This window comes from Thrips palmi, unplaced genomic scaffold, assembly GCF_012932325.1.
Source record: "Thrips palmi isolate BJ-2018 unplaced genomic scaffold, TpBJ-2018v1 HiC_scaffold_3, whole genome shotgun sequence".
Classification (NCBI taxonomy): Eukaryota; Metazoa; Arthropoda; class Insecta; order Thysanoptera; family Thripidae; genus Thrips; species Thrips palmi.
The window spans coordinates 8,422,439-8,446,960 of record NW_023144630.1 but is presented as its reverse complement, the minus strand read 5'-3'; the positions used below and the strand labels follow the sequence as shown (position 1 = coordinate 8,446,960).

Here is a 24,522-nt window from a genome sequence, read left to right as displayed (position 1 = left end):
CAGCGTAACACCACGATGCAGCGGGGGGGGGGGTCAGAATCGGAAGGGTCAATCATGACAGCACATTTCTACAGGACATACAGCTTAAAGGGTATATAACTTGCGCCTTATAACTTGCGGTATAGTGACGCTTTCATTCCAAATGCAGCACGGTGTCTAAAAACTCGTTCGTTTGCATTTGAACGGCGTCATGGTAACACGCTGGCCCCTAAAGCGCGCCTCATCGATTTCAACATCAGCCCCTCGGGACTGAGGGCTGATGCCAAACACTGCGCTTCTCCCTTTGTCTCTCACGCTATCAGCGATGCGTGCGAGAGGGACAGAGCGGTGATGCACTGTTCGGAACCAACCACCGCCATTACAACACGCGTGACACAGACAGTCACTGCTCTACTGTCACCTGTGAAACAGTGAGCCCACGGAAGCCAGACAGGGAACTTTCAACCGAAGCGCAACTAAGCGATACTTAACAGTGTCGCCCTAAAACGCATTCTCGAAGTATCATGTTTCGATTTGGAGTGACGGAGCGTTGAATATGTTTCAATGGGCGAAAACCTTCACGGTGCAACAAGCGACTGTCGTGTTGTGGCAATGGTTGGCGTATGTAGCCATGCTGCTTGGTATACTCCCGGTCCGAGGGTGGCCTCTCAACCCCAGGTGTGTGTACGCCAGACCGTGTCTTGTGTTCAGGGTTGCTTATTCCCTTCATCATTATTATCATAAAGCAAACGAGTCGTAGTCGGCCAGAAGACCGCTGGAGGCTGCTAAAACTTCACGCGATTTGATCTTGAGTGGGACTCTAACCGAACGTTTGACCCCTCCAACACTGAGAATGAAAAAGTCATCACTGCAAATTGGGTGGTAAGTTTGCTTGCCACAAATTTGGCAAGCAGTTTTGAATACCAAAAATTGGCAAGCTTGGCCCGGGAATCCCCCCCAGCTTGCCAAAATTTGGAGAGCTTACGGAGATTTCCGACCAAAGCTTGCCAAATTTTGGCATCCAAAACGGCTTGCCAAATTTGCGGCAAGTAATCTTACCACTTGCTTTGCAGTGATGATCAATACCCAATTTTGGGCGAGGTTTACTTTCTCACCCAAATTTGGGCGAGGAATGTTTCCTCGCCCAATTTTGGGCGAGGAAGGGTGTATCAGCTCCATAGTATTATGACCCAAATTTGGGTAATAAAGAATTCCTCACCCAAAATTTTAGTCATGATCATGACTCTTTCATTCTCAGTGAATGTATTGCTGCACACTGCAGGAAATGACCACAACAAAAGTACACAAATTTCTGGCAAATTTTTTTATCAGGTTTTTATTGTACTTTCAAAGTACAACAATTGTTGTACATTGTACAATGGAACCGGCATGACGATTGCTGGGCAGTCCAGGCCTCGTTGTGGTTTGTACAATTCTCGTTGTACTTTCTACAATCACTGTTGTACTTTTATTGCACAGTTCTTGTTGTACATTTGTTGTACTATTAGCACTTTTTCTTGCGGTGCAGCTCTATACGCGCATAGGGCTTTGGCCGCCTCCACCTGTCTTCAGGCCTACAGTGCATGCATGTGACTCCATGCCTCCGCAGGCCGTTGGCGCTGCCAGTCGCGCTATCCTTGTCTGTCGGCTTCTACGCCTTCCTCGTCATCTCCCTCTTGCTGCGAGTCGGCCTGGACTTCAACACGACCCGCAAGCACTCCGACACCAACAAGGTCGTAACCCTCATCTGGCTGGCTTGCACTGGTAAGTATGAGCCCCAGAAACGCGACGGGGCAGCCAGAAACTTAAAAAAAATTCCCTGAAATACCGGGAACTTAATGCAACTGAGTACACTTGTTGAGGACTGAAGTGTGCCCAGTGCCACCCAGTGTACACACGGAACATGTCTACTGAGTACACTGTCATTCAAGCTGCCGCCTAAATTAAGGGGTGGCTAAAGCGAAATAATGCAATGACTGATTTGCACTCCAAGTTACGATATCAATAGATTTGGAGAGGCGAAGCATTTCATTCTAGACTTGACAATGCCCTTGCTTTCTCCGTATTGAGAAGCGGTGCTTATCCCCCTTTTTGTATGGGACATAATTTGCGATATGTGAGATGTGAGACATTTCATTTAAATCCAAATGTCTAACGCCTGCAAGTGCACTGCAGGAAATAACCACAACAAAAGTACACAAATTTCTGGCAAATTTTTTATCAGGTTTTTATTGTACTTTCAAAGTACAACAATTGTTGTACATTGTACAATGGAACCGGCATGACGAGTGCTGGGCAGTCCAGGCCTCGTTGTGGTTTGTACAATTCTCGTTGTACTTTCTACAATCACTGTTGTACTTTTATTGCACAGTTCTTGTTGTACATTTGTTGTACTATTAGCACTTTTTCTTGCGGTGTGTGGTATTCACAGTGTGTCCCTCAGACGTCTCCATCTCATGGCGCAGGTATTTCGAGTCTTACTGCGATCAAGCAGCGTCACGGACTCGTGCAATTAGTGAGTTGCTTGAAAACCTACGGCCGTCGTCACCCTCTGTCGTCCTACGGATGGTGGATACTGCTTTTTCTCACTGTATCAAGGTATACTTGGGTTAAACTTATTATAAATACCCCAAAACGGCTGATTTCATGCCAAAATTTGAATTTACGCGTATTTTAAATAGCTTTGATCTAAAAGCTTTGCCTACCAAGCTTTATCGAAAGCTCAGAATACTTTTGTTAATTCAGATGAAAATGTTGCAACTCTACAACTGAACACAATTCCGCTTGTTAGCCAAAATATCTCAAACCTAACTTTTTGATCTAACAGAAGTAGTGAAATATGTAACTGGTTTGGAAGTCAATGCGGGCTGCCTCTAGAGGTAGACCAATGGGACAAAGGTTAAAACCATCAGGAAACAGAAGTAACAGAATCTGTTTTTGAATTATGTTTATTTTTGGAACTGCCTGAAAAAAAGGAAAAAATTACCAAAATTTTCCTTGTTTTTGAAACTTGGAAATTTAGACTCTGTCAAATTTAATTGGTGAGCCATATACAATAAAACCGTCTCTCGCTTTTTAGAATGGAGTATAAGGATGAACACAAATTTTATCTCACCGCTCTAACTTAAAAGACACCCCGCATCGATACAGTGGCTACGGACTTCTTCGGGATTGCTTAACTTCGACCGGTGTTCGCAAAACGCTTTGCACAAATCGAAAGAGCATGAAATGTAACGTCTCCTGAAATAAGATGCCATTTCCGTACAAAAGTACGGAAGTTTTTACAGTGGACTTGTGAGTGTTTCAGGCTCGAGGTGTGGATTATAGTTGCTGTGACTGACCTGTCCATGCCTGGGACTGTGCGGTCCCCAAGCATGTTGGAGGGAGTCCTCGTGGCGGTCTTCGTGTCCGTTCTGTGGCCTCTCCTCAGCTGCCTCTTGTACCTCGGCGTGGTGTGCCCCGTGGGGATACTCGGAGCCTTGGCGGCTGACTTAAGGTGTGCGCGCACTAGAAGTCATGACTCAATGACTCATGCCATTTTAAGACCATTACGCACGGCGACACGATATGTTGTGTCCACCTACCGACACAAATTCCATTAGAGGAGGCTTTGGATCATTAGAATGGCCAGATCGAAATTTTGTCACCCTTTGTATCATGAGGGGTCGTCTACTCGCACATTACTTGGAACACAATGGCACTCTCAGTCTCGTATTGACTTTTTATCTCTTGCCATAAGTTTTTTGTGCAAATGTAATATGTGCTAGTTTCTCTTACGCTATGCACTATTTTGTTCATTGTATAATGTATTGTATTTAGTCCATTAAACCAGCCTTTTTGTCATTTGCAATGTACTTTTTAATTTTTATATGATCTATTGACACTTTTATCTTTATAACGATCAAAATTGTGCATAGTTAAAGAGAAAATAGAACATTTTACGTTTGCTCAAAAAACGTCATAAGCAAGAGAGAAAAAAGTCCATATAGGTCTGAGAGTGTAGCATATTTCTTGTATATTACTCTTATATTACTACCAAAAATTCGTAAATGTTGTCAAGTACTTAAAGCACATGTATCATGATTAATTAGCTAATGAGGTGATATGGGACGTACATAAGCATTATTTTGTACATACGGCGATATGAGGTGACGACCCCTCGGCTCATAATTGCACATCTCGTAGGGCAAAAAAGGTCACTAAGTGAGGCTTGTCTCGTCTCTCTCCACAGGGAGGAGTCGATAGCAGTAATTCGCCACTGGACTTCGTTCGACCGTCCGAAGGTTGACAAAATGTCAGAGCACGCCGCCCACGCATCGACGCAACGGGGCGTTGACGGTGAGCTGCACCCTGGCAGTGGCGGATCCAGAGGGGGACACTGTAAAAAATTCCGTACTTTTGTACGGAAATGGTACAGAAAAATATAGTACGGAGGTACGGAGAAAAGTACGGAACGTTCCGTACTAGCTCCATATAAACCCATGTAAATGGGTACGGAAAATAGGTACGGAACGTTCCGTAGTTGGGAAGTACGGACGGTCCAGGCAAATTATTGACCAGACATGTTCCGTACTTTTTCCGTACTTTTTTCTCACAGTGGAGAGGAGGTTTACTTTCAGGGGTAAACTGCTCCTTTTTGCCCACCTTTCAACCTTGACCCATTGCGAACAAAATAAAATCAACGGGGCTTCCTGGGTCAAATAGTTGATATAAAGATAGTGCTAAGATTTGCGAAGGGAGTTACCTGCAGGCTGAGATGCATTTCATCTCTCGTATGAATTGATCTGTAAAAAAAAAGTCCGTTGTAAACGGAAACATTCTTTATATCTGTGTACAACCGTCAGTAGAATAGCTACGTACATTCGATTTGTCCTTACAGTACACTAGGAAGCATTTGTTCCATAACTACATAGAAATTGAAGACATTGTAGAATTGCTTCGCATTATGAAGAAATGAAGGATTTTGCTTCATAATACAAAACATTTCTTCGTCGATTTGCCTTTATTTTCTTCGTATTACGAGGCGATTCTTTGAACACTGGAAACCAACGAATGTGACGTTATATTCGTTCGAATGTTAACTTTGTCACGTTCGTTTGAATATGGTGAATTTTGATCAACATTCAAACAAATGTGACACCCTACTTAAACGGCCGAGTCACGTTCGAACGAATGTGACACCATATTCAAACGAACGTGACAAAATTCACACTCCAACGAATATGACGTCACATTCCTAGGCTACCAGTGAAGAGTTTCTCCTCGTGTGCGGTAAAAAGTATAATTGCAAAATGCATAACTGCGGGGTTGTTGCTCGTTGCTCCCCCCCAGCGATGTGGGCGGAGCGGTGGCGCGGCCTGCACGTGCGCCAGCGAGTGCTGCACGACCTGGTGCTGCAGGCCAACGCGCTGCACGGCGTGCACGCCATGTTCATCCTGGTGTGCGAGTCCTTCATGACGTCCATCAGCTTGTCCTACGCGCTCAGCTCCTTCGGCGGGGACTCGCGGCGCACGGCCGCCTTGGCGACGGTCATGGGGTCCACGGGCTTCTTCATCATCGCCCTGCACACGCTCTGCCATCAGTGGGCTGCCATGGAGGTGCTGACGAAGGAACATTTAAAGGCTTTCACTGACAATCTATTGGCGTGACTTCGTGCCGCTGCAGGGGCGTGAATAGGGTACTTTCGTAGATCCCTAAACCGGAAGCACACAGACGCCATGTTGGCGGAAGTGGATCCAAACTTGACATGGGAAAGAGACGTTAGTCAAACGTTACGGCCACACTTGAACATAAACAGTCGTTTGATACTTATTTGCAGTGCATATGTGTTTCGCGAGCAATATTTGTACAGCTCGGCTATAGTTTTAGATCCGAAGAGAGGTTAGTTTCCGGCCAATTTGGCGTCTGCTGGTCTGCTTGCTTCCGGTTCAGGATCTACGAAAGTACCCTATCAAGTGTCACGCCATTAAACGGCATGACAGAAAAGTCACGCCAAAAATCGGCGTGACTCTGAAATTCACGCCAGTTTTTGGCGTGAATTTTTTGTCATGCCGCTGGTTGGCGTGACTTGACTCATAAAATGCGTTGTCATTCACGCCAAATGAGGGTGTGATTCACATGTCACGCCGTTTTTCGGCGTAAGTTTCGTGTCACGCCAATTTTTGGCGTGACTTTTCGTCACGCCATAATTTGGGTATGTGTCCGACCATTACGTTTTCAGTGAAGAAGTCCGATCGTGGTCCCGACCGATGATGATTTCCTGCTTTTTTTCTGATCTTCCCGCAGTTCTCGTCGCTAGGCAAAGCACTTCAAGGTCACAATGTGCTTCACGGCAAAAGATCCTTACCGCTTTCAGAAAAAGAGGTGAGAAGCTGCTTTCGTCAGATGATAAGGATGAGTGAATACCAGGTTGCATTCTAATAAGGGTCAGTTGGGGTAATTATGGGACAAGGGGTAAAAATGGGACAGCTGATTCTTAGTCAAGATTTGAGATTTTTGAACGCATGATATACCAAATGTGATGTTTTTATTGACAATAACATTTGTTACGGCTTGACTTCTAAAATCTCGATTCTCGACTAAGAATCAGCTGTCCCATTTTAACCTCGTATCCCATAATTACCCCAACTGAACCTAGGCCACTTTGCACCCTACAGGTCAGTCTTTGGATTCGAGACATCGAAGTCCAGGAAGGGCGCTGCGATATAATCGGTCTCTTTTATCTGGACGGTGATTTTACTTTAGGGGTGAGTCTGCCTGACTTGGATATCAATAGAAAGCATGTTACTAAAACTGGCGGGCGAAGGCTAGACCACGTCTTGCACATTGTAAAAAAATACGTACTTTTGCACGGTAAATGTACAGATGAGAGGGAAATGTGGAAAGAGGGTGGAACGTCCGTACCTGTCCCATTTGCAGTCCAGGCAGTTATTCGACTTAAGTACCTACTCGATCGCTGTCGCGTGACAGCGATAGTGAGAGCAGTTCGTTCGCTGCCACTAGCCCCGGCAGGCTGGCGGCAGATGGACGCCGAACAGACGAGCTGTCACCTACCACCTACCAGCCGGTGAACGCGTCGCCATGGCAAGGGGGCGGGGCGGTAGTGTGACCCACCAACCGTGTCGCTTATACACTCTCAGACTGTAATTGACTTTTTGTCCTTTGTTAAAGAGTATTTTACACAGCAATAAAAAGTACTATTTCGTCAATATCTATGTAAGATTTCGTTTGTTATATTGACTTAAAGTCAATTTGCTATTGACAAAGAGTCAATACGCAATTGACTTAAAAAATAGTCATTAATTGATGACAATTTTCTGTATAGTGAACAATATTGTACATGGTTACAAAGGAAATACTGCATATTATTGCTGCTTAAAAAACTACGTAAGCAAAGGACAAAAAGTCAATAATGAAGAGAAAAAAGTCAATACGAGTCTGAGAGTGTAGTGCTCAATTTTGGTGTTCGCCGGGCTAAGGAAGACTCAGGGAGCTGTCACGTTATGTACTTCACACTGTGCGAAAAAAACACAGTAAATCCCGTTAATTTTTTTGCCGGGATTTACTGTAGTTCAGGACACAGTATTTACTGTGCCTGGTTACAGCATTTACTGTACCTGGTACAGGATATTCCGTACTCCACTCCTGTGCTAACAGTAAATCCCGTACAAAGTACAGTAGATCCTGTAAAAAAAGTACAGTAAATCCTGTACTCTGAAGTACAGTGACAGCTGTACTAATCACTACAGGATTTACTGTGATGTTTTCCCACAGTGCAAGATGTTTGAGATGAGCTAGGCCTCCTGATGTTACTGAATCTGAGAAAGCAAGTGTGTTAAGGGGGCAGTCTCGTCCCTGTACCCCTTTTTAGGGGGTTTTCCCCCCTCTTTTGATGACGATGATTTTTTAAATATACCTCTTAGAGACAAACGGTAAAAACCAAATGAAAGAACGGAATTTTTGCAACATTTAAAAAAAAATATTTTGTTTTGTCTTCAGTTGTAAGGGAGTTATAGGGAATGCAACAAAAGCCGACAAAACATACAAAATTTCACTGCGCCACATTTTTCTCCGGAAGTTCTTAACTTTTTGGCAATCGGTTTGCGGCATCTTGAAGATGAAAAAATCCTCTTTACTTTAACCTACGATCGTCCAAGTAGCCCAAGGAAAACCTAAATTAAAACCGTTCCTTAGTTTGTATAGGTTTTTGGTTACGTTTTAAAAGGTGTAATCCTTGGGCTATATGATCCAGGAAGCGGAAGAAGGGGATAACTCAATTTTGGCCATTTTTCAGGAGAAACAAAAAACTGTTAGCAGGGAAAACTAAAACAAAACAAATGAATGTTGCAAATGTTAATAATTTCAAAAAGCATTAGTAAAATTTTGGAAAAAAATCAAAAGTGTAAGGTCACTCCGTAGAGGATTTCTGCGACTTATCACTTTCCGTTGAAATGGAAAACAGAGTCAGCTCACCTTATATTTCCTAAACAAAGTGGAATTTGGAGACAAGTCAAGTGGAACAATAGTCTACATAAAGTGTATGTTACTCTGGTGTATTTTTTGGACTTAGCTCTTTTTTCCAAATTGAAATTTAAAATTAAGGGGGGGTTAAGTTGAGTTGATTCTTTTTACACTAGATTCATAAAAACACAAGTTGAGTTATATCCTTTTGCCAATTTGTCAAACGGACTCATGTAGACTAAGGTTGAGTTATCTCCATTTTCCAATGAAATTTAGACTGTAAAAGGGGTTAAGTTGAGTTATACCCTTTTTCCATGTGGATTTTCTCCTAAACTGCTTGGAATTCAGTCAAATAATTTGGTGTAATGATGTAAACCATTCTAAGGCACAATAATAAAATAAAAACTCAATTTGGGGATAAGTCAAGTTATTCCCTTCTTCCGCTTCCTGGATCATATGGACGATTGTAGGTTAAAGTAAAGAGGATTTTTTCATCTTCAAGATGCCGCAAACCGATTGCCAAAAAGTTAAGAACTTCCGGAGAAAATTGTCGCGCAGTGAAATTTTGTATGTTTTGTCGGCTTTTGTTGCATTTCCTATAACTCCCTTACAACTAAAGACAAAACAAAATATTTTTTTTTGAAAATGTTGTAAAAATTCTGTTCTGGGGCATTCCAGACCCAATTAGCAGGCCGCGTAGGTGACCACTGCCGATTTCGTTCCTTTTGTGGTCAAATGTTACCTACCACTAGAGTAAGATGACCCTAAATTTTTAAGGTCGAAATATGAATACTTCAGGAGATATCGCAATTTGAAATTTTCTCTGAAATTTCTTTTAGTGGTTTTGAACAAAGTGTCAACTTTTGCGCGAATCCCTCCTGCTTCTTAAATTTTCGACTCAGAAGGTCGAGATCACTGCTCCTTACGTAAAATTCATCAAGGAATCAGAATCCGTCGCCAAAAAGCACCTACGATCGAGTTTAGGGGTCAAAAAGTGGCCTCAAACACAAAATTTTGTTATTTTTGTGCCTAATTTCAAGGCAAAAATGTAAAGGGAAGCGGGTCTAAACATAAACTTCCCAATAGTGGAAAATGTTCCTTTAGACTCCCTCTAAACAGCTGCGGCTCGAAAAAGATGGTTATAGGTCAGGATCAGGCAACACAGCCTGAAAATTAGAGAGCGAATTTCAGTGAATTTAATAAATTATGTTAGCAGTAGGGTGCGTCGATATAGACGACTTTTTGACTACGACTCTTGGTAAGCGCTCTATGTTGATGATTTTTTGGTGCTGATTCCAAAACTGACCTCGGTACTACGATAGGACAACTTCTCCATGTCCCTATAGGGTGTTAAGTGCCAAAAAACGCAGAGTTTCAAGAGTTTTTCTTGGTTTTTGGTCCCGCACACCATCCCAAACTGTCGGGGCGACTGTTGCATGGTCTGTTGGACATCACGTCCACAAAAGACAACTCTTGCAGTGTGGCTGGGCTATCGGACACCTTCCATGTAAGTTCCAGACGTCAATTTTTATGCTATTCTAACTAATTTCTTCGTTATTCTGCCGTAGCTTCACTGTATTTTGACAGAGGTGTTATGTAACCAAATAAAGCAATTTGGCACTGCGACCTTGAGACTCGTGTCAATAGAGCATTCTAGTCGTCCACGATCGAAGAAGTAGAAGAAGAACAAATCTGGAACTCGCGTCGGCAACAAACTTTGCAGACTCCTGCTATTGGACTGGATTTAGAGATGTCCGAGGCGTATATTCTCCAATGCACTTTCGTCTGTTTCAAATACTTTTTAACCCAGGAATTGAGGATATTTGTGGATATTTCTCCTTGAAACCGGGCTCGCCTTGTACTTTCTTCCTTCCCGCCTTCCGGTTTTGTTCTTCTTTTCGTTTTTCAATCGCCAACGACTAGAATGCTGAATTTAAAAGTAAAAGGGAGTTTCTTAAAGGAGTAGAAACACCTTTCCAAGCTAACGTAAGACCTGCAGGCCCAATGCAGGCCCATACAGTTATCACCTGGCGCGCAGCAAGAGCGGCTGGAGCCTTTCGGGGAATTTCTGGCACTGTAATTCAAAGGGTGAGACATCGCACCAATTTTTGGCGGAACAAAATGTATCACCGAAAAAGGGTGATTGGCTGAGCGATAGCGAAGCCTGTTACTCCAGTGGGGTTGAAAAGTTTTGTCTGCTGACTGTCTGTCGGTCTGTCTGTCGGTCTGTCTGTCGGTCTGTCTGTCCGCACTACTCCTCCTGAACGGCTCGGCCGATCTCGGTGAGATTTTGCACACTTCTTGGGTATGTCCTTGGCTCGGCACACGCGAAATTTCACCATCCTAGCTCAACTGGTTCAGTTTTTATAGGCGAAAAACACCTAAAAAACGGCGAAAAATAGAGTTTTCTGCAGATAGACCACTTCTGTCTTGGAGAAAGGGGGGTCTGGGGGGCGGAGCCCCCCCGCCTCGACAAGTTAAAAAGTGACAAGGGTCAAAATCGTGTTATCTGTAGATAAAACAACTCCATTTAGAATGTAGGGGGGTCTGGGGGGGGGAGCCCCCCCGCATTCAACAAGTTAAAAAACAAGGTAGGTTTACGCCAGACCGCGTCTTGTCGTAACAGGCTTCGCGATGTCTCGCTGCCTGTTCCTCCAATCCACGCCTGGCGTACCTACCTTGGCCTGCGGCGCTAGCCTGCCTGCGGCAGGCAATGGCTTGTCCGTTGTTGGTTATTTTTTAACTTGTTGAATGCTGGGGGGCTCCGCCCCCCAGAGCCCCCTACATTCTAAATAGAGTTGTTTTATCTACAGATAACACGATCTCGACCCTTGTCACTTTTTAACTTGTCGAGGCTGGGAGGCTCCGCCCCCCAGACCCCCCTTTCTCCAAGACAGAAGTGGTCTATCTGCAGAAATCTCTAGTTTTCGCCGTTTTTTAGGTGTTTTTCGCCTATAAAAACTGAACCAGTTGAGCTAGGATGGTGAAATTTCGCGTGTGCCGAGCCAAGGACATACCTAAGAAGTGTGCAAAATCTCACCGAGATCGGCCGAGCCGTTCAGGAGGAGTAGTGCGGACAGACAGACCGACAGACAGACAGACAGACAGACCGACAGACAGACAAAACTTTTCAACCCCACTGGAGTAACAGGCTTCGCTATCGCTCAGCCAATAACCGACAACGGACAAGCCATTGCCTGCCGAAGGCAGGCTAGCGCCGCAGGCCAAGGTAGGTACGCCAGGCGTGGATTGGAGGAACAGGCAGCGAGACATCGCGAAGCCTGTTACGACAAGACGCGGTCTGGCGTAAACCTACCTTGTACTAAAATGTATCACCGAAAAAATGGTCGTACACGCATGTATCACCGAAAAAAAGGTCGTACACAAATTTATCACCGAAAAAAAGGTGAGAAAAGGCGAGTTGGCCCTTGTTTTCCTGGGGAAGTATCAACCTTTTTTCGGTGATAGATTTGTGTACGACCTTTTTTTTCGGTAATACATGCGTGTACGCGATCATTTCTTCGTTGATACATTTAAGTTTCACCCTTTTCCGGGCCGAGACAGTTATGTCTCACCCCTCAGAGAGTGAGATGTATCACTATTTGATTTTCAGTGTGCTGACCCCCCCCCCCGCTAAAATACTTTGTCATTTAAAAACAGGCAAATTAACGAAGACATTAGTAAGAATAGCATAAAAATTGACGTCTGGAACTCACATGGAAGGTGTCCGATAGCCCAGCCACACTGCAAGAGTTGTCTTTTGTGGACGTGATGTCCAACGGACCATGCAACAGTCGCCCCGACAGTTTGGGATGGTGTGCGGGACCAAAAACCAAGAAAAACTCTTGAAACTCTGCGTTTTTTGGCACTTAACACCCTATAGGGACATGGAGAAGTTGTCCTATCGTAGTACCGAGTTCAGTTTTGGAATCAGCACCAAAAAATCATCAACATAGAGCGCTTACCAAGAGTCGTAGTCAAAAAGTCGTCTATATCGACGCACCCTACTGCTAACATAATTTATTAAATTCACTGAAATTCGCTCTCTAATTTTCAGGCTGTGTTGCCTGATCCCGACCTATAACCATCTTTTTCGAGCCGCAGCTGTTTAGAGGGAGTCTAAAGGAACATTTTCCACTATTGGGAAGTTTATGTTTAGACCCGCTTCCCTTTACATTTTTGCCTTGAAATTAGGCACAAAAATAACAAAATTTTGTGTTTGAGGCCACTTTTTGACCCCTAAACTCGATCGTAGGTGCTTTTTGGCGACGGATTCTGATTCCTTGATGAATTTTACGTAAGGAGCAGTGATCTCGACCTTCTGAGTCGAAAATTTAAGAAGCAGGAGGGATTCGCGCAAAAGTTGACACTTTGTTCAGAACCACTAAAAGAAATTTCAGAGAAAATTTCAAATTGCGATATCTCCTGAAGTATTCATATTTCGACCTTAAAAATTTAGGGCCATCTTACTCTAGTGGTAGGTAACATTTGACCACAAAAGGAACGAAGTCGGCAGTGGTCACCTACGCAGCCTGCTAATTGGGTCTGGAATGCCCCTTCTTTCATTTGGTTTTTACTGTTTGTCTCTAAGAGGTATATTTAAAATATCATCGTCATCAAAAGAGGGAGGGAAAACCCCCCTAAAAAAGGGTACAGGGACGAGACTGCCCCCTTAAATATTCTTTTGGGTTACAGCTCTTCTCGGGGATTGCATCCTACCTTGTTGTCTGCTTCCAATTTAACATCGGTCCTATATGAACGAAGATGGGAGTTGCTGAGGAAGCATCTTTACGCTGCATACAGAATAGAAATGATGCAAGATTTCCCAAGAACTTTGGATCTCTCACTGTACACTGCAAGAAAAAACTATGGGACATCCTGTTCATATCTTCACAACGTCGCTCCGTGCCGATTCCAAGGAGATCTCAGTCATTTAAAAGACCGACATCGTCCATTGCTTTTGTTTGTACGGAAATCTGCGTCTATAAAGACGGAGATCCTCTGTTGTTTTTCGTTCGGTGTCCGAGCGGCCAACGCCGCTCATAGGGGCGGCATGGTCCAAACCTCTTAAGTCCGCGAGGACGCACTGTAAAAAAAGTATTACTGAAATTTCATAATTTTAGTCTGAAGTTTTTAAACAGACTAGTGGTCTGAAAATTCAGAGTAATTATTCAGACCATTCTGTCTGAATTCCAAATTCAGACTACTTGTCTGAAAAACATTTTCAGACTGCTACTCTGAAATATTAAATAAAAGTGCCATATTTTAATCAAAGAGAAAGAAATCAACAAGAGAACGATATGAACCACCAACGTGTGACGGTACCTCCTTTCCACTTTTCACTTGTTCGCTTCGGCCCGGGTTCGAACCGGGACTTTTTGGATACGAGACGAGCTCGGTACCACTGCGCTACGGGCGCTGCCTGGCGGCGGGGGAAGCCGTGCCGCGTGACTCATTTCAGAGGATACCAGCTCCTTTCGGCAAGTCCAGAATGCAAGTTTGGTTAATCCACTGTACACAGACGAATCTGCGTGAAGCACGGGTGTACATTATTATTTCCGATTAAATTTATACAGCGCCTTACGCCTAGACTTCATTAGTAGACAATCTGTCAAAATTTTCATACCAAAATTATGAAAACAGCTTTCAGGATGACAAGTCTGAAAACTTTATCAGAATTTTCAGACCTTCTGCTAAAAATTCAGACTAACCGTTGTGATCTCAAATTTCAGAGTTCCTAGTCTGAAAATTCAAAGCAACTATCTGAATTACCGATTCAGACTGCAAAGTCTGAACAAATTGTACTGAAATTTCAGAAATTTTTTTACAGTGCGTTGATGGGCACCTCTCAGGGTCCCCGATGAAGATGCTAGCATTTTGGACCTGGGTTCCGTGGGTGTACGAGTGAAACGTGGGTGAAAACGGTGGGTTGTAACAATTCATGTAATTCCCGTATGTCCCTCTCACCCCTCTCCCATAATGTCTTAAAAGTCATCACCTCGCCCACTGTCATTCCGGGATTCAATTGATGCACTTTTGTTATTATTGATTCATTATCTGAGTTTCTTCGGCGCCTACGCACGGAATCACCCAGGCGAGGGGGAAATCACTCGCGTAATAGTCGGGTCACCCATTCCTACTATTACGCGTAATAGTAATAGCGTAATAGCCAAGTTTTTAAAAAATTTCCCTATTTAGAGTCTGATTTTAGCCTAAATCTGGATATTTTCGAGCGTAATAAGCCTTCTGTAATAGCGTAATAGAACGTAATAGGGAGTAGTCGGGTCACAGTTTTTAAGAGTGATTTCCCCCTCGCACCCAGGCGATTGTGCCAAGTAACATGAAATTGTGAAAAGGAAAACTTTTTTTCTTTAACAGAGACCAATACAACACAGGCTTACTTGACACATACATACAACATAGAGCAAGGGAACAGAGAGGAAAACAGGAATTACATGGCATTATTATTGTTTATTGATTACACTGTGGGAAAAAAGTACGGAACATGTCTGGTCAATAATTTCCCTGGACCGTCCGTACTTGCCAACTGCGGAACGTTCCGTACTTTTTTTCCGTACCCATTTACATGGGTTCATATGGACCGTACTGTATTTTTCTGTACTATTTCCGTACAAAAGTGCGGAATTTTTTTACAGTGTTACACCTTCGGAATGACTTCGCAGTCCACGTCGATGCATAATCTCGTTATGTTGCTTGTCTCGCTGTCTCGACTTGTTCCTCGAAAACGGTACCGTCCGTAAGGCATGATGGGGAAGTTAGGAAAGGTCCAGGAGATGGGTTCATCCTTGACCACGAAAAATCCCTGAGGGAAAGAAAGGGTTGGTTAACCTTGTCGAGAAGTTTGCTGCGTGCAGTGTTGCGTGAGGTGTTGCTGCGTGAGGTTGCGAGGAACACTGCCTTCAGCGAGACCTGTCTTTCACGCCCTTGCTTGGGCAAAAAAAAAAGGTTTTCCTGTGACATGATCATTTCCCTCACGCGCAGACAAGCAAATATCCATTTTCCCCGTCTTTTCTTTTCAGTCCGTTGCTCCACGAGGATCACTCACGCACTCTGCAAACCCAACAGTGTGCTCAGCACACTCTGTTCAGCGTGTACTCACTAGCACACTCCGATGAAAGTGTACTCAGATGAGTACACTCCGACAAGAGTGTACTTCGATGAGTACACTCTAACGAGAGAGTGCTCAGATTCCTGGAAATAAATGCAGTTGAGTATACGCTCGAGGGAGTGAGCTCGTGAACACACTGTTAAAAATTGTTGTTTTAAAACAACAACACAATTACCAACCTCGACAACGCTGTTGTTTGTGAACAAGTTTGCTTGTTTTAAAACGACAATTTCGTTGCTAATTATTTTTATGACTTATGCTGTTTCAAAACAATATTTTGCTGCGTACAAACAACCCGGACAATCTGAGAAGTGGTTACTGCGGGGTAACTGGGACTCTACTAGGTCTGTGACCTATTCGGCAATAAAAATTGATGCGAATAAGGCTGTCTACCGGTTTACAAACATCTTGTGGACGAACGACGCAACTCGTTAGTAAACAACGAAAGTCATTTGAAAACAACTTTGACCGCTAAGAAAATTAGCAACATATTTACTGCTAAATTACAACATAATTTATAACAGTGCATACGCTGAAGAAAGTGTACTCGTGAGTACACGCTAAAGACAGTGTACTGAGTGCACTGTTGAGTTTGCAGAGCAGTAGCTTACCGGCGGTATGACACAGGGCGCGTTCTTGTCGGCCGAAGCCCCGGTGTATTTCACCACGAGGTTAAACAGCTCCGGCGAATGCAGGCGGATCGCAGTGCACCCTTGCCTGCTGAATTTGTTTACAAAGAAATTCTCTTTCCATTCGTTATTGGCTCGGACCGCCAAGTTAACGGTTGACTGCAAAAGGGTAAGGGTTGATGTTGGTGACATACCGTACACTGTTAAAAAAAATCTTAAAATTCAGACCAATTTTGTAAGACCTGGTGGTCTGATTTCTTAATTAAGACCAGAAGTATTCAAAAGAAGAATCCTCGGATGAATTTTAAGACTTTCGCAGTCTTAAAAGCAAATTCAGACCATCCAGACAGAAAGTCTGACAGGGGTGACTGAAAATTCAGTCTAAGTACAAGACCATGTAGTCTGAATCGCCTTTTCAGACTATTCTCCTGAAAAGGAAGACCGATTGATCTTAAATTTCAAACTGGTTGTGTATTTTCAGACCATGGGTCTGAAACGGGAGACGTATTGTTCTGAAATGTCAGACTGGTTGCCTCATTTGACCAAATTTAACCGCAATATATGAGCGCTCGACACAGAATCTTAAATATTCACGAACAGCCCAAATTGTCCGCAGTTTAACTACAGTCAAACTCCTCGTTTTGTCCCTCCACCCGGGAGTTGCTTTGGACAAAACGAAGGACCGAGCCCGGCTGGCCGATGCGGATTAGGCCGCCGTAATCCCTACCTTGGCCGGCCAGCGACGGCAGGCATCGGCCGGCGGGACGCGACCCGGGCCACGGTGGTGGGGATGACTCTGGGACAAAACGAAGGACCCAGAAGAGGGACAAAACGAGGAGTTTGACTGTACCGCAACACGCGCTTGGTTTGTTTATTTGTGGCCTCCCAGCGTCCAGCGAGCGCGCTTGGAGTCATCGGCATCCTGCAGCCGTACTCTCAGAGCGGTCCCGTGGTGTAATGGATAGCCCGCAAAGCCGACGAGCGAGGATTCGATGGTTCGAATACCAAGATATTCGGAGTTTCCGAGTAAAGAGAACGGCCGATAAGTTACGCGCAAGTTCTATCAAAGACATCTCTCGCAAAGGAGTGAAGGTTCAACGTTACAATTTTGTGCTATTGTCTGAATTTTCTTCAGACTGGCCGTGTCTAATAATTCAGACCACCTAAATCTTAATTTTCAGACCACCCAATTCTAAACTTTGAGACCACCCTATTCTAAATTTTCAGACCGCCGAAATGGTCTGAAATTTCAGAACCCCTTACTGTTAATTGACTTCAGTCAAATTTTGTCTGAAATTTCAGAATTTTTTTTTTTACAGTGTAACAGCGTCGTAACTATGCATTCTTAACGGGAAAGATGCGGAATAATTTTGTCTTCGCCTTACCCAAAAATTGTCGGTTACAGGTTTTTTTACAGTTGCATTCCCTGTTACTCTCTGCCTTTCATTTGGTCTTGCACGGTTGAAGTGGGTGGGCCGAAATTGAAGCACAAAAGTCCCGTCGGACGGACACGCATCAATCGTGTGGACGAACGCGGTGTACGGGCCCTGTGTGTCACGAAAAAATTAATTTGGTCAGGCTGGCTTATTTCGGAAGCTAAAGGGGCATCCTCGGTGCTTTGTTAAAAAAGTTGTAATTTAACAACACTTTGGTTGTGAAGTTTGATAGCAGCACATCTAGTTATTATTACAAACACGTTGTAGCCCTCGGTGCTGCACGTTTTCTGGTGAATCGATTGAAGTACGACAAGACTTCCGTCAAGTCTTCGATTTTTTTAAACCACATTTTTGTTGGTCACAGTGTGTTGTAATTTAACAAGACTATTGTAATCTGTCAACAAAATTTGTTTTAACATTGCACGCGCAATCTTTAAACAAAAGTTGTTCTCAGATTACAAATGATCTTGTGAAACGACAACACAACTCTTTTTAATTACGATGATATTATTGTTACCTGACAAGATACCCTAGTTGTAATGAATAGTTGTAATAAATAGTTGTCAAGTGGTAGATTTGCCGTTCCGATACATAAGAAAAAACTGTTGTAATGTTACAATGGATTATTAGCAGTGTGGTTTTTTTGAAAGAAGCTGAGTTTCCTGGGTTTTCCCCTATGGGTGTTTCGTCTCTACACTGAGAAAACCTTACAAACTATTTTGGCCCTTACAAAGAAAAGTAGTTTGTATAACAAAGTATTTTGAGCTTGCATAAGCTTGCAAAGAAAATACTTCGTAATTTGCAAACTATTTCTCCGTATAACAAAGTATTTTAGTTTGTTACACGTATGCTCAAAATACTTCGTAAGGTTTTAAGAGTGTGGTCAGGACAAGGCGTAGCATATCGCGAAGCTTGCTGCCAATCAGTGGGCTCGCGTGCCTTGCATACTTACTGCAAACGAAGGGATGAACTTGCTGCTGACAAGATCTAAGGCCGGTAGGAGAATGGCCAACCAGTCCAATTTCATGGTGGATCACCTAGCCACTGAGCCTCTTGCGCCTCCACTCACGCGTCAAAGAAGAGCTTGCCTGTAAAACTTCAAAACCATGGGTGAAAGGCTGCACCAACATATTACGGTGGAGATTTTCTCCATAATATCAACGAAATTCGTCAAAATATCTATAAGGTACAGTGAATTCTCTATGGTATGTTATCAAGTCAGCTGCACCTCTCCATAATATAGGGCATTTTCACCATAATACAGAGTTTAGAGTGCAAACCTCTCGTCGTCGTGTGAAGATGTCTCGTCGGAAAGTACGCCGTGCTGATTCGTAAGTGCCAAACCCACAGATGGTACTCGCGTCACTGGGTCCGTGGTGGTTCCCGGCTTTCGTGGAACCATCACCGGGTTTCCTGGGCATGTTTGCCGGCCGTTTCGGCCTGGCAGTGGTCGTCAATGGAGGGGCCATTCAAAGCTTGTTTGTGCTCAGCGGTGACCATCACGCCACTGAAAGACCTACAGTGTCGCTGCGATTCACGGCGCGATAATGCTCCATGTGTTCAATAGGGGTGGTCGAAAGTACACTTTTTTTCGAAATCTCAAAAGTTAGATAGCGCATTTTGTAGCATTTTTTCTGCTGATTCCGAATATGTACTTGGTTTTGAAAAAGGAGTAAAACCGAGGGCGCTACCAGCCTTTAATGTTTTGAAAAATCCGAATGTTTAGGGCTATTGGGGCCCTTACTTTTTCTTCCTTCTCAAGCTACAGTGCAGCCCGACTGTGCCATTCACTCACTTCTGTTTCGCCGCTGTCCTGCTCCGTCTGCGCCATGGATCCGTCCCTCGATGAAATCGTCTTTGCGGTTCTAGCCTCGTTAGAGGGCCATTCCCTACCTGGTTCCGGTAAGTCCCTCCTCTCCGTCCCTCTCTCCTTCCTGTGCCCCCTACCCACTGACCTGTTTGTTGTGCTCCAGGCCGTCCCTGCCCTCCGGCTTACGCCCTTGGGCCCTGGGGCATTACCATGCCATTGTGGCTGCGACTGCACTGTTAGACTAGGGGTACGCGCCGTTTAGTGTGGGCGCGTAGTGTGGCTGAGCGATGCGAATTTGTGCATTTCGGACTTTGCTTATGTAGACGAAATGTGCAGCTTGTGGGCTCATATTGAGTGAAATGTAGGTCTGGGGTATAAATGGAGGTGATTTTCGTTATCAGCACACAAAAAACTGTTGGAATCAACGTCAAACTCGATTCCAAAATTTTGGTCCGAAATTGGTTTAAAAATTTGGTAATGCGTGAGTCTAGGAAAAAATTTTGGGAAATCATTTTTGAGTTCAGCGCACCAAAAACTGCAGGAAACAATATAAAACTCGATTTGAAAATTTTTGGGCCAAAATGACCTAATTTGGGATGAAAATATAAGTCTGGAGTCAAAATGGAGGTGATTTGCGTTATCAGCACACAAAAAACTGTTGGGATCAACAAAAAACTCAATTCAAGAATTTTGGTCCAAATTTGGTCAAAATTTGGTAAAGCGTTAGTCTGGGAAAAATTTTGAAGTTATTTTTGAGTTCACCTCATCAAACACTGCAGGAAAAATATAAAACTCGACCTGAAAATTTTGGTCCGAAATGACCTTATTTGAGATGAAAAAATAAGTCTGGAGTAGAAATGGAAGTGGTTTTTATAATCAGCACTCCAAAAAACAATATGAGATTCGATTGAAAAAATTGATATCAAATTGATCAATAATGGGTAAAGAATGGGTCTGGGTTGGTCTTCATGGATCACCCTTTGTCGTCACCAAATACCTTGATGCCACACCAATGCGATTCCTTCAGTCGAGTAACATTCCATTGCCAGCATTGAATCGCTTAATTTTCTTTTGTCTGCTTGACTCACTATTGGATACATCATTTTCTTCCAACTAATGAATTCACAAATTTATTAGTTATATTTGAGAAGCCTTTTGTCATTCTTTCATTTTAAACCAGTGAATTAAACAATATAGACTGGAATATGTAATCATAGTTTACATTAAGTGACTCAGTTAAGGGCAGGCTGATCTAAAGCATTCGACGGAGAACAAGTTTTGTCAAATTCAGTGAATCGTCTCATGAAGTCAAATGCAGAGGCCACTTGTTGCTCAATACGCCAACATAATTTACCTTAATCATGCCTCGTGATATTTTATCTTTGGAGTAAAAGAATACAGTATACTATTAACATTGGGCTTACATTCAGAGAACCAGCTTCTAAACCATTACCAATACTTGGTTCCAGTTGTCGGACACAAACTTTGGTGAAGTGAAAGCAAACGTGTCATTAAATCCAATTACCAAGTCACCCACCGCTCAAAACCTGAATCGTGTCATTGAACCCAATATCAATTCAAAATCTATTAGCACTAAATATATGGATTATTTATTGCACTAAATACATCTATTTATGGATTCTTTTAATCAATAGATGTTAGTACTAGAATATTTATGTTAGCTTGCAGCATTGCAAAAGAATGTCATTTCCCCAGACAAACCAAGACAATTAACATGTCTTCTAATTTCAACGCATTTACCTGATTTCATTTACTATGAAAATTTTAAAAAAAAAGGATAGTTTCAAAGAGAATAAAATCAGTAGATGCACACAAAGGCAAAGGAAACATTCTATTTTCAATCCACAACTACACTCACAGTGCACTGACCTAAAGGAAGATTCCCCCGTGACGGGGGAGGGGGGAGAGGGGAACGAAACACGCAAACCATTCTCACATTCAGTTTTCGTATTTTCCTCTGTTGACACTCCGGAAGGGTTTCAATCATTCTAGAATGTTAAAAAACTATCTCAGAACCTATTTGAGAACCCCTTTGCTCTTTAGTTTGTTTATTTGCATAAGTGCCGTCCCGTCTTGCAGAAGGCTTGCAAGCGCGGCAGCCGGTATGAGAAATTGGTCAGCCACACACTGCTACCAACCTAACCACGCTAATTACCTAGTTCAAAACGATGTTTGGAATATTTCAAACGATGATAATTGTTAATCTGAGATAAACTCCCCCTGTAGGATGTTTAGGAGACATCAGGTGTGAAATTTGGATACTATTCGTTCAGTAGTTGCTGAGAAACGTGAGTGATTACATACAGACAGAGAGACGGACAGACAGACTCACGACCAGTCACTTTTTGGAGCGCCCAAACACGGCAAGGGCTTCGCTATCGCTCAGCCAAAAAAAATTTTTGGGGTAAAAAACAAAAGTTCAAAGCATGATTGTTAAAGACGACCCCAAAATTTTCAAAAATTTAAAACAAAAAACCATCATATTACCAAAAAACTTGTTTTAAAAATACAAAATTGTATGGTTACAAAAGAATATGTTCAAAATCAAAACAATAAAAGTATCGTTATCAAACAACAATTTCATCTCAAAACGGCAAAAGTCATTCAAAGATTGTTTGACTTGTAGGATTACGATGATATAATCACATTTGCCATATTGTCAAATATTCCGACAAAAAGTCTGGGAAAGGCACATCTTAATTAGCATGAAAACTTAATGCTATTTTGATAACCTTTCATGATGAACAGCTGTGTTTTTGCTCACAAGTCTGCCTCAAAGGTTAAGGGGAGGTTCTGGTGAAAATCTTGCTATTTTCCAAATGGATCCCATTGTCACAATTTGTCCGGAATATAAAATCTTTCTTCGAGGAGACTAAAATTTGACTTTTGAAGGCACATGCCAGGCTCTGAACCCAGTCGAAGATTCTTTTTGAGCCTATTTTGGCTGTATTTTAAAAAATCTTCTTGCGCATACTATTTTGTCGTAAAAGCTTCCCCTTGACATTTTTCACTTCTTCGATTCATTTTGAAAAAATGCCGGCATGCATAGCTCAAAATTTCCATTACTTTACTATTTGTAAGCTTTTTAAGCTGAAAAGTCCCTAAATTTTGTCTATTTTTTACATTTTTGGTCAATTAGAGTGAAATGCTTGGTTAGAAAGCTTGCGAATAAAAATGCAATTGACATTTTGAGTTCTGCATGCTGGCATCTTTTAAAAACAAATCGAAGAAGTGAAAAATGTCAAGGCCAACCTTTTACGACAAAATAGTGTGTGCAAGAAGATTTTTAAAGTTATAGCCTAAATAGGAGAAAAAGGCTATGCGACTGGGTTCAGCTCACAGAATGTGCCTCCCCATTGAAAAATTTTAATAATTACTTGGTAAGACATCAAATTTTTAACCAGTTTTCACAGTGGGACCTATTTAGGAGAAAATAGCATTTTCACCAGAACCTCCCCTTAACTTGGGAGACATAAAACAGATTTTCAATGTGGTTACCTCACTTTGGCTCATTTGCTATCACTATGAGCCCCTCCTTATGATATTTATTGACAAGTGCTGGAGACTATCAGCTTTGTGCATCTTCTTCCATCCCTGCTGTACATTTAATTGATTTATAAGCTAAGTTTTGAGACTTTTTGCCGGAATATTTGACAATATGGCAAATGTGATTATTTCATCGTAATGCTAGGAGTCAAACAATCTTTGAACGACATTGTCATCATGGAACGACATTGTCATCATGTAACGACATTGTCATCATGTAACGACAATGTCGTTGATTGATGATTTGGATCCAATGACTGTGAAGAGGATATGAGTTCAGCCAATGTCTATGATAAGTTTATCGTTGAACAGCACTTTCATCAGACTACGACATTTTATCTTACGACATCTTTCTCAATTGACAGCAACTTCTGCTATGAAACTTTACGACAAATTTGTCGTAAACCAACAGCAGTTTTTCTAACAGTGTACACACTTTAAAAAAAATTATCATCAATTTTCAGCTCACCCCCACGTTCTTCTCCTTGACCGGGATGCGGACTGGCCCGCGTCCTTGTTCTGCACTGAAAATATATCGGCGTGTGACTTCGTGCCGCTGCAGGGACGTGACCAAAGTGTCACGGCAACAAACGGCATGGCAGAAAAGTCACGCTGAAACTCGGCGTGACTGAAAAGTTCACGCCAATTTTGGGTGTGAATTTCTTGTCATGCCGCTTTCTGGCGTGACTTGTCTCATAAAACGCGTTGTCATTCACGCCAAATGAGGGCAAGACTCACATGTCATGTCGTTTATCGGCGTGAATTTCGTGTCACGCCAATTTTTGGCGTGACTTTTTGACATGCCACAATTTGGCCATGTGTTCGACCATTACGTTTTCAGTGTAGTTGTTCTCCCATTTCGGCCTGCTGAGGAAGTAGCCCTTCTGCTACCCCTTGGGCCTGTACTCCCACCCGACTAGTGCTTCTTACCTTCCTTTTGCAGACTCCCTGAGTGTCGATGAGGTGCTCCTCAATTGGTGCACCGGCCGTATCAAGGAGCCGCGTGTGGGGTCGGCTGCTGCCCTGGTTCCTGGCCCTTCCTCGCGTTCTGCTGTTGGGACCTCACCTGAACCTGGGGGTCCTTCCGTTCCTGGTCTTCATGTAGTGATAGGCCCTTTTCCCCACTATAACCCCCCACCCTCTCCCACCCCACCCACACCCCCTATGACCCTTTCCTCCCTACATGTTTGGGTTTGTCCCCGAGGACTGTGATGTATTTAACCCCAACGATCCCTGCTTCTGTTTTGATGTGACAACATTAGCTTATTCTGATTTAGAGGCATTGATTGAGAAGAGACGGGATCGAATGGCCAAATTGAAGGCTCCACTGGTCCTCAGCTTTGGAACATTTCAGCTGCATACGTTGAGGTTGACAGAGTTCTCTACCACTTCGACATTATACTGCAAGCTGTTGACACCTGCTTCAAAATCTTCCATGCTGCTTGCATTGACTATCCTGCTGAAGCTACACATCTGTGGTATATTTTTCATGATTGTTTATATGGCTTGAGA

At 43.0% G+C, this 24,522-nt stretch overlaps 2 protein-coding genes across 3 annotated transcripts; one reads left to right on the top strand and one right to left on the bottom strand.

Moving 5' to 3' along the window:
• Positions 1 to 403: 403 nt before the first annotated feature.
• Positions 404 to 13,290, top strand: LOC117648251. The gene is made up of 8 exons (XM_034390654.1): positions 404 to 657; positions 1,589 to 1,743; positions 2,445 to 2,577; positions 3,287 to 3,475; positions 4,211 to 4,317; positions 6,265 to 6,342; positions 6,636 to 6,725; positions 13,135 to 13,290. Exons 1-7 carry the CDS (start codon positions 536 to 538, stop codon positions 6,710 to 6,712), a joined length of 861 nt encoding a protein of 286 aa, XP_034246545.1. The 5' UTR covers positions 404 to 535; the 3' UTR covers positions 6,713 to 6,725; positions 13,135 to 13,290.
• A 238-nt stretch (positions 13,291 to 13,528) lies between these two features.
• LOC117648101 lies at positions 13,529 to 19,020 on the bottom strand. 2 transcript variants are annotated; one of them, XM_034390316.1, is made up of 6 exons: positions 18,914 to 19,020; positions 18,586 to 18,729; positions 17,583 to 17,744; positions 16,180 to 16,356; positions 15,104 to 15,262; positions 13,529 to 13,966 (listed from the first exon to the last, which is right to left on the bottom strand). In XM_034390316.1, exons 2-6 carry the CDS (start codon positions 18,658 to 18,660, stop codon positions 13,943 to 13,945), a joined length of 597 nt encoding a protein of 198 aa, XP_034246207.1. In that variant the 5' UTR covers positions 18,661 to 18,729; positions 18,914 to 19,020; the 3' UTR covers positions 13,529 to 13,942. The 2 variants fall into 2 exon arrangements, with proteins under 2 accessions (XP_034246207.1, XP_034246208.1); XM_034390317.1 differs by lacking the exon at positions 13,529 to 13,966 and having other exon boundaries at positions 14,902 to 15,262.
• Between the last annotated feature and the right edge of the window lie 5,502 nt (positions 19,021 to 24,522).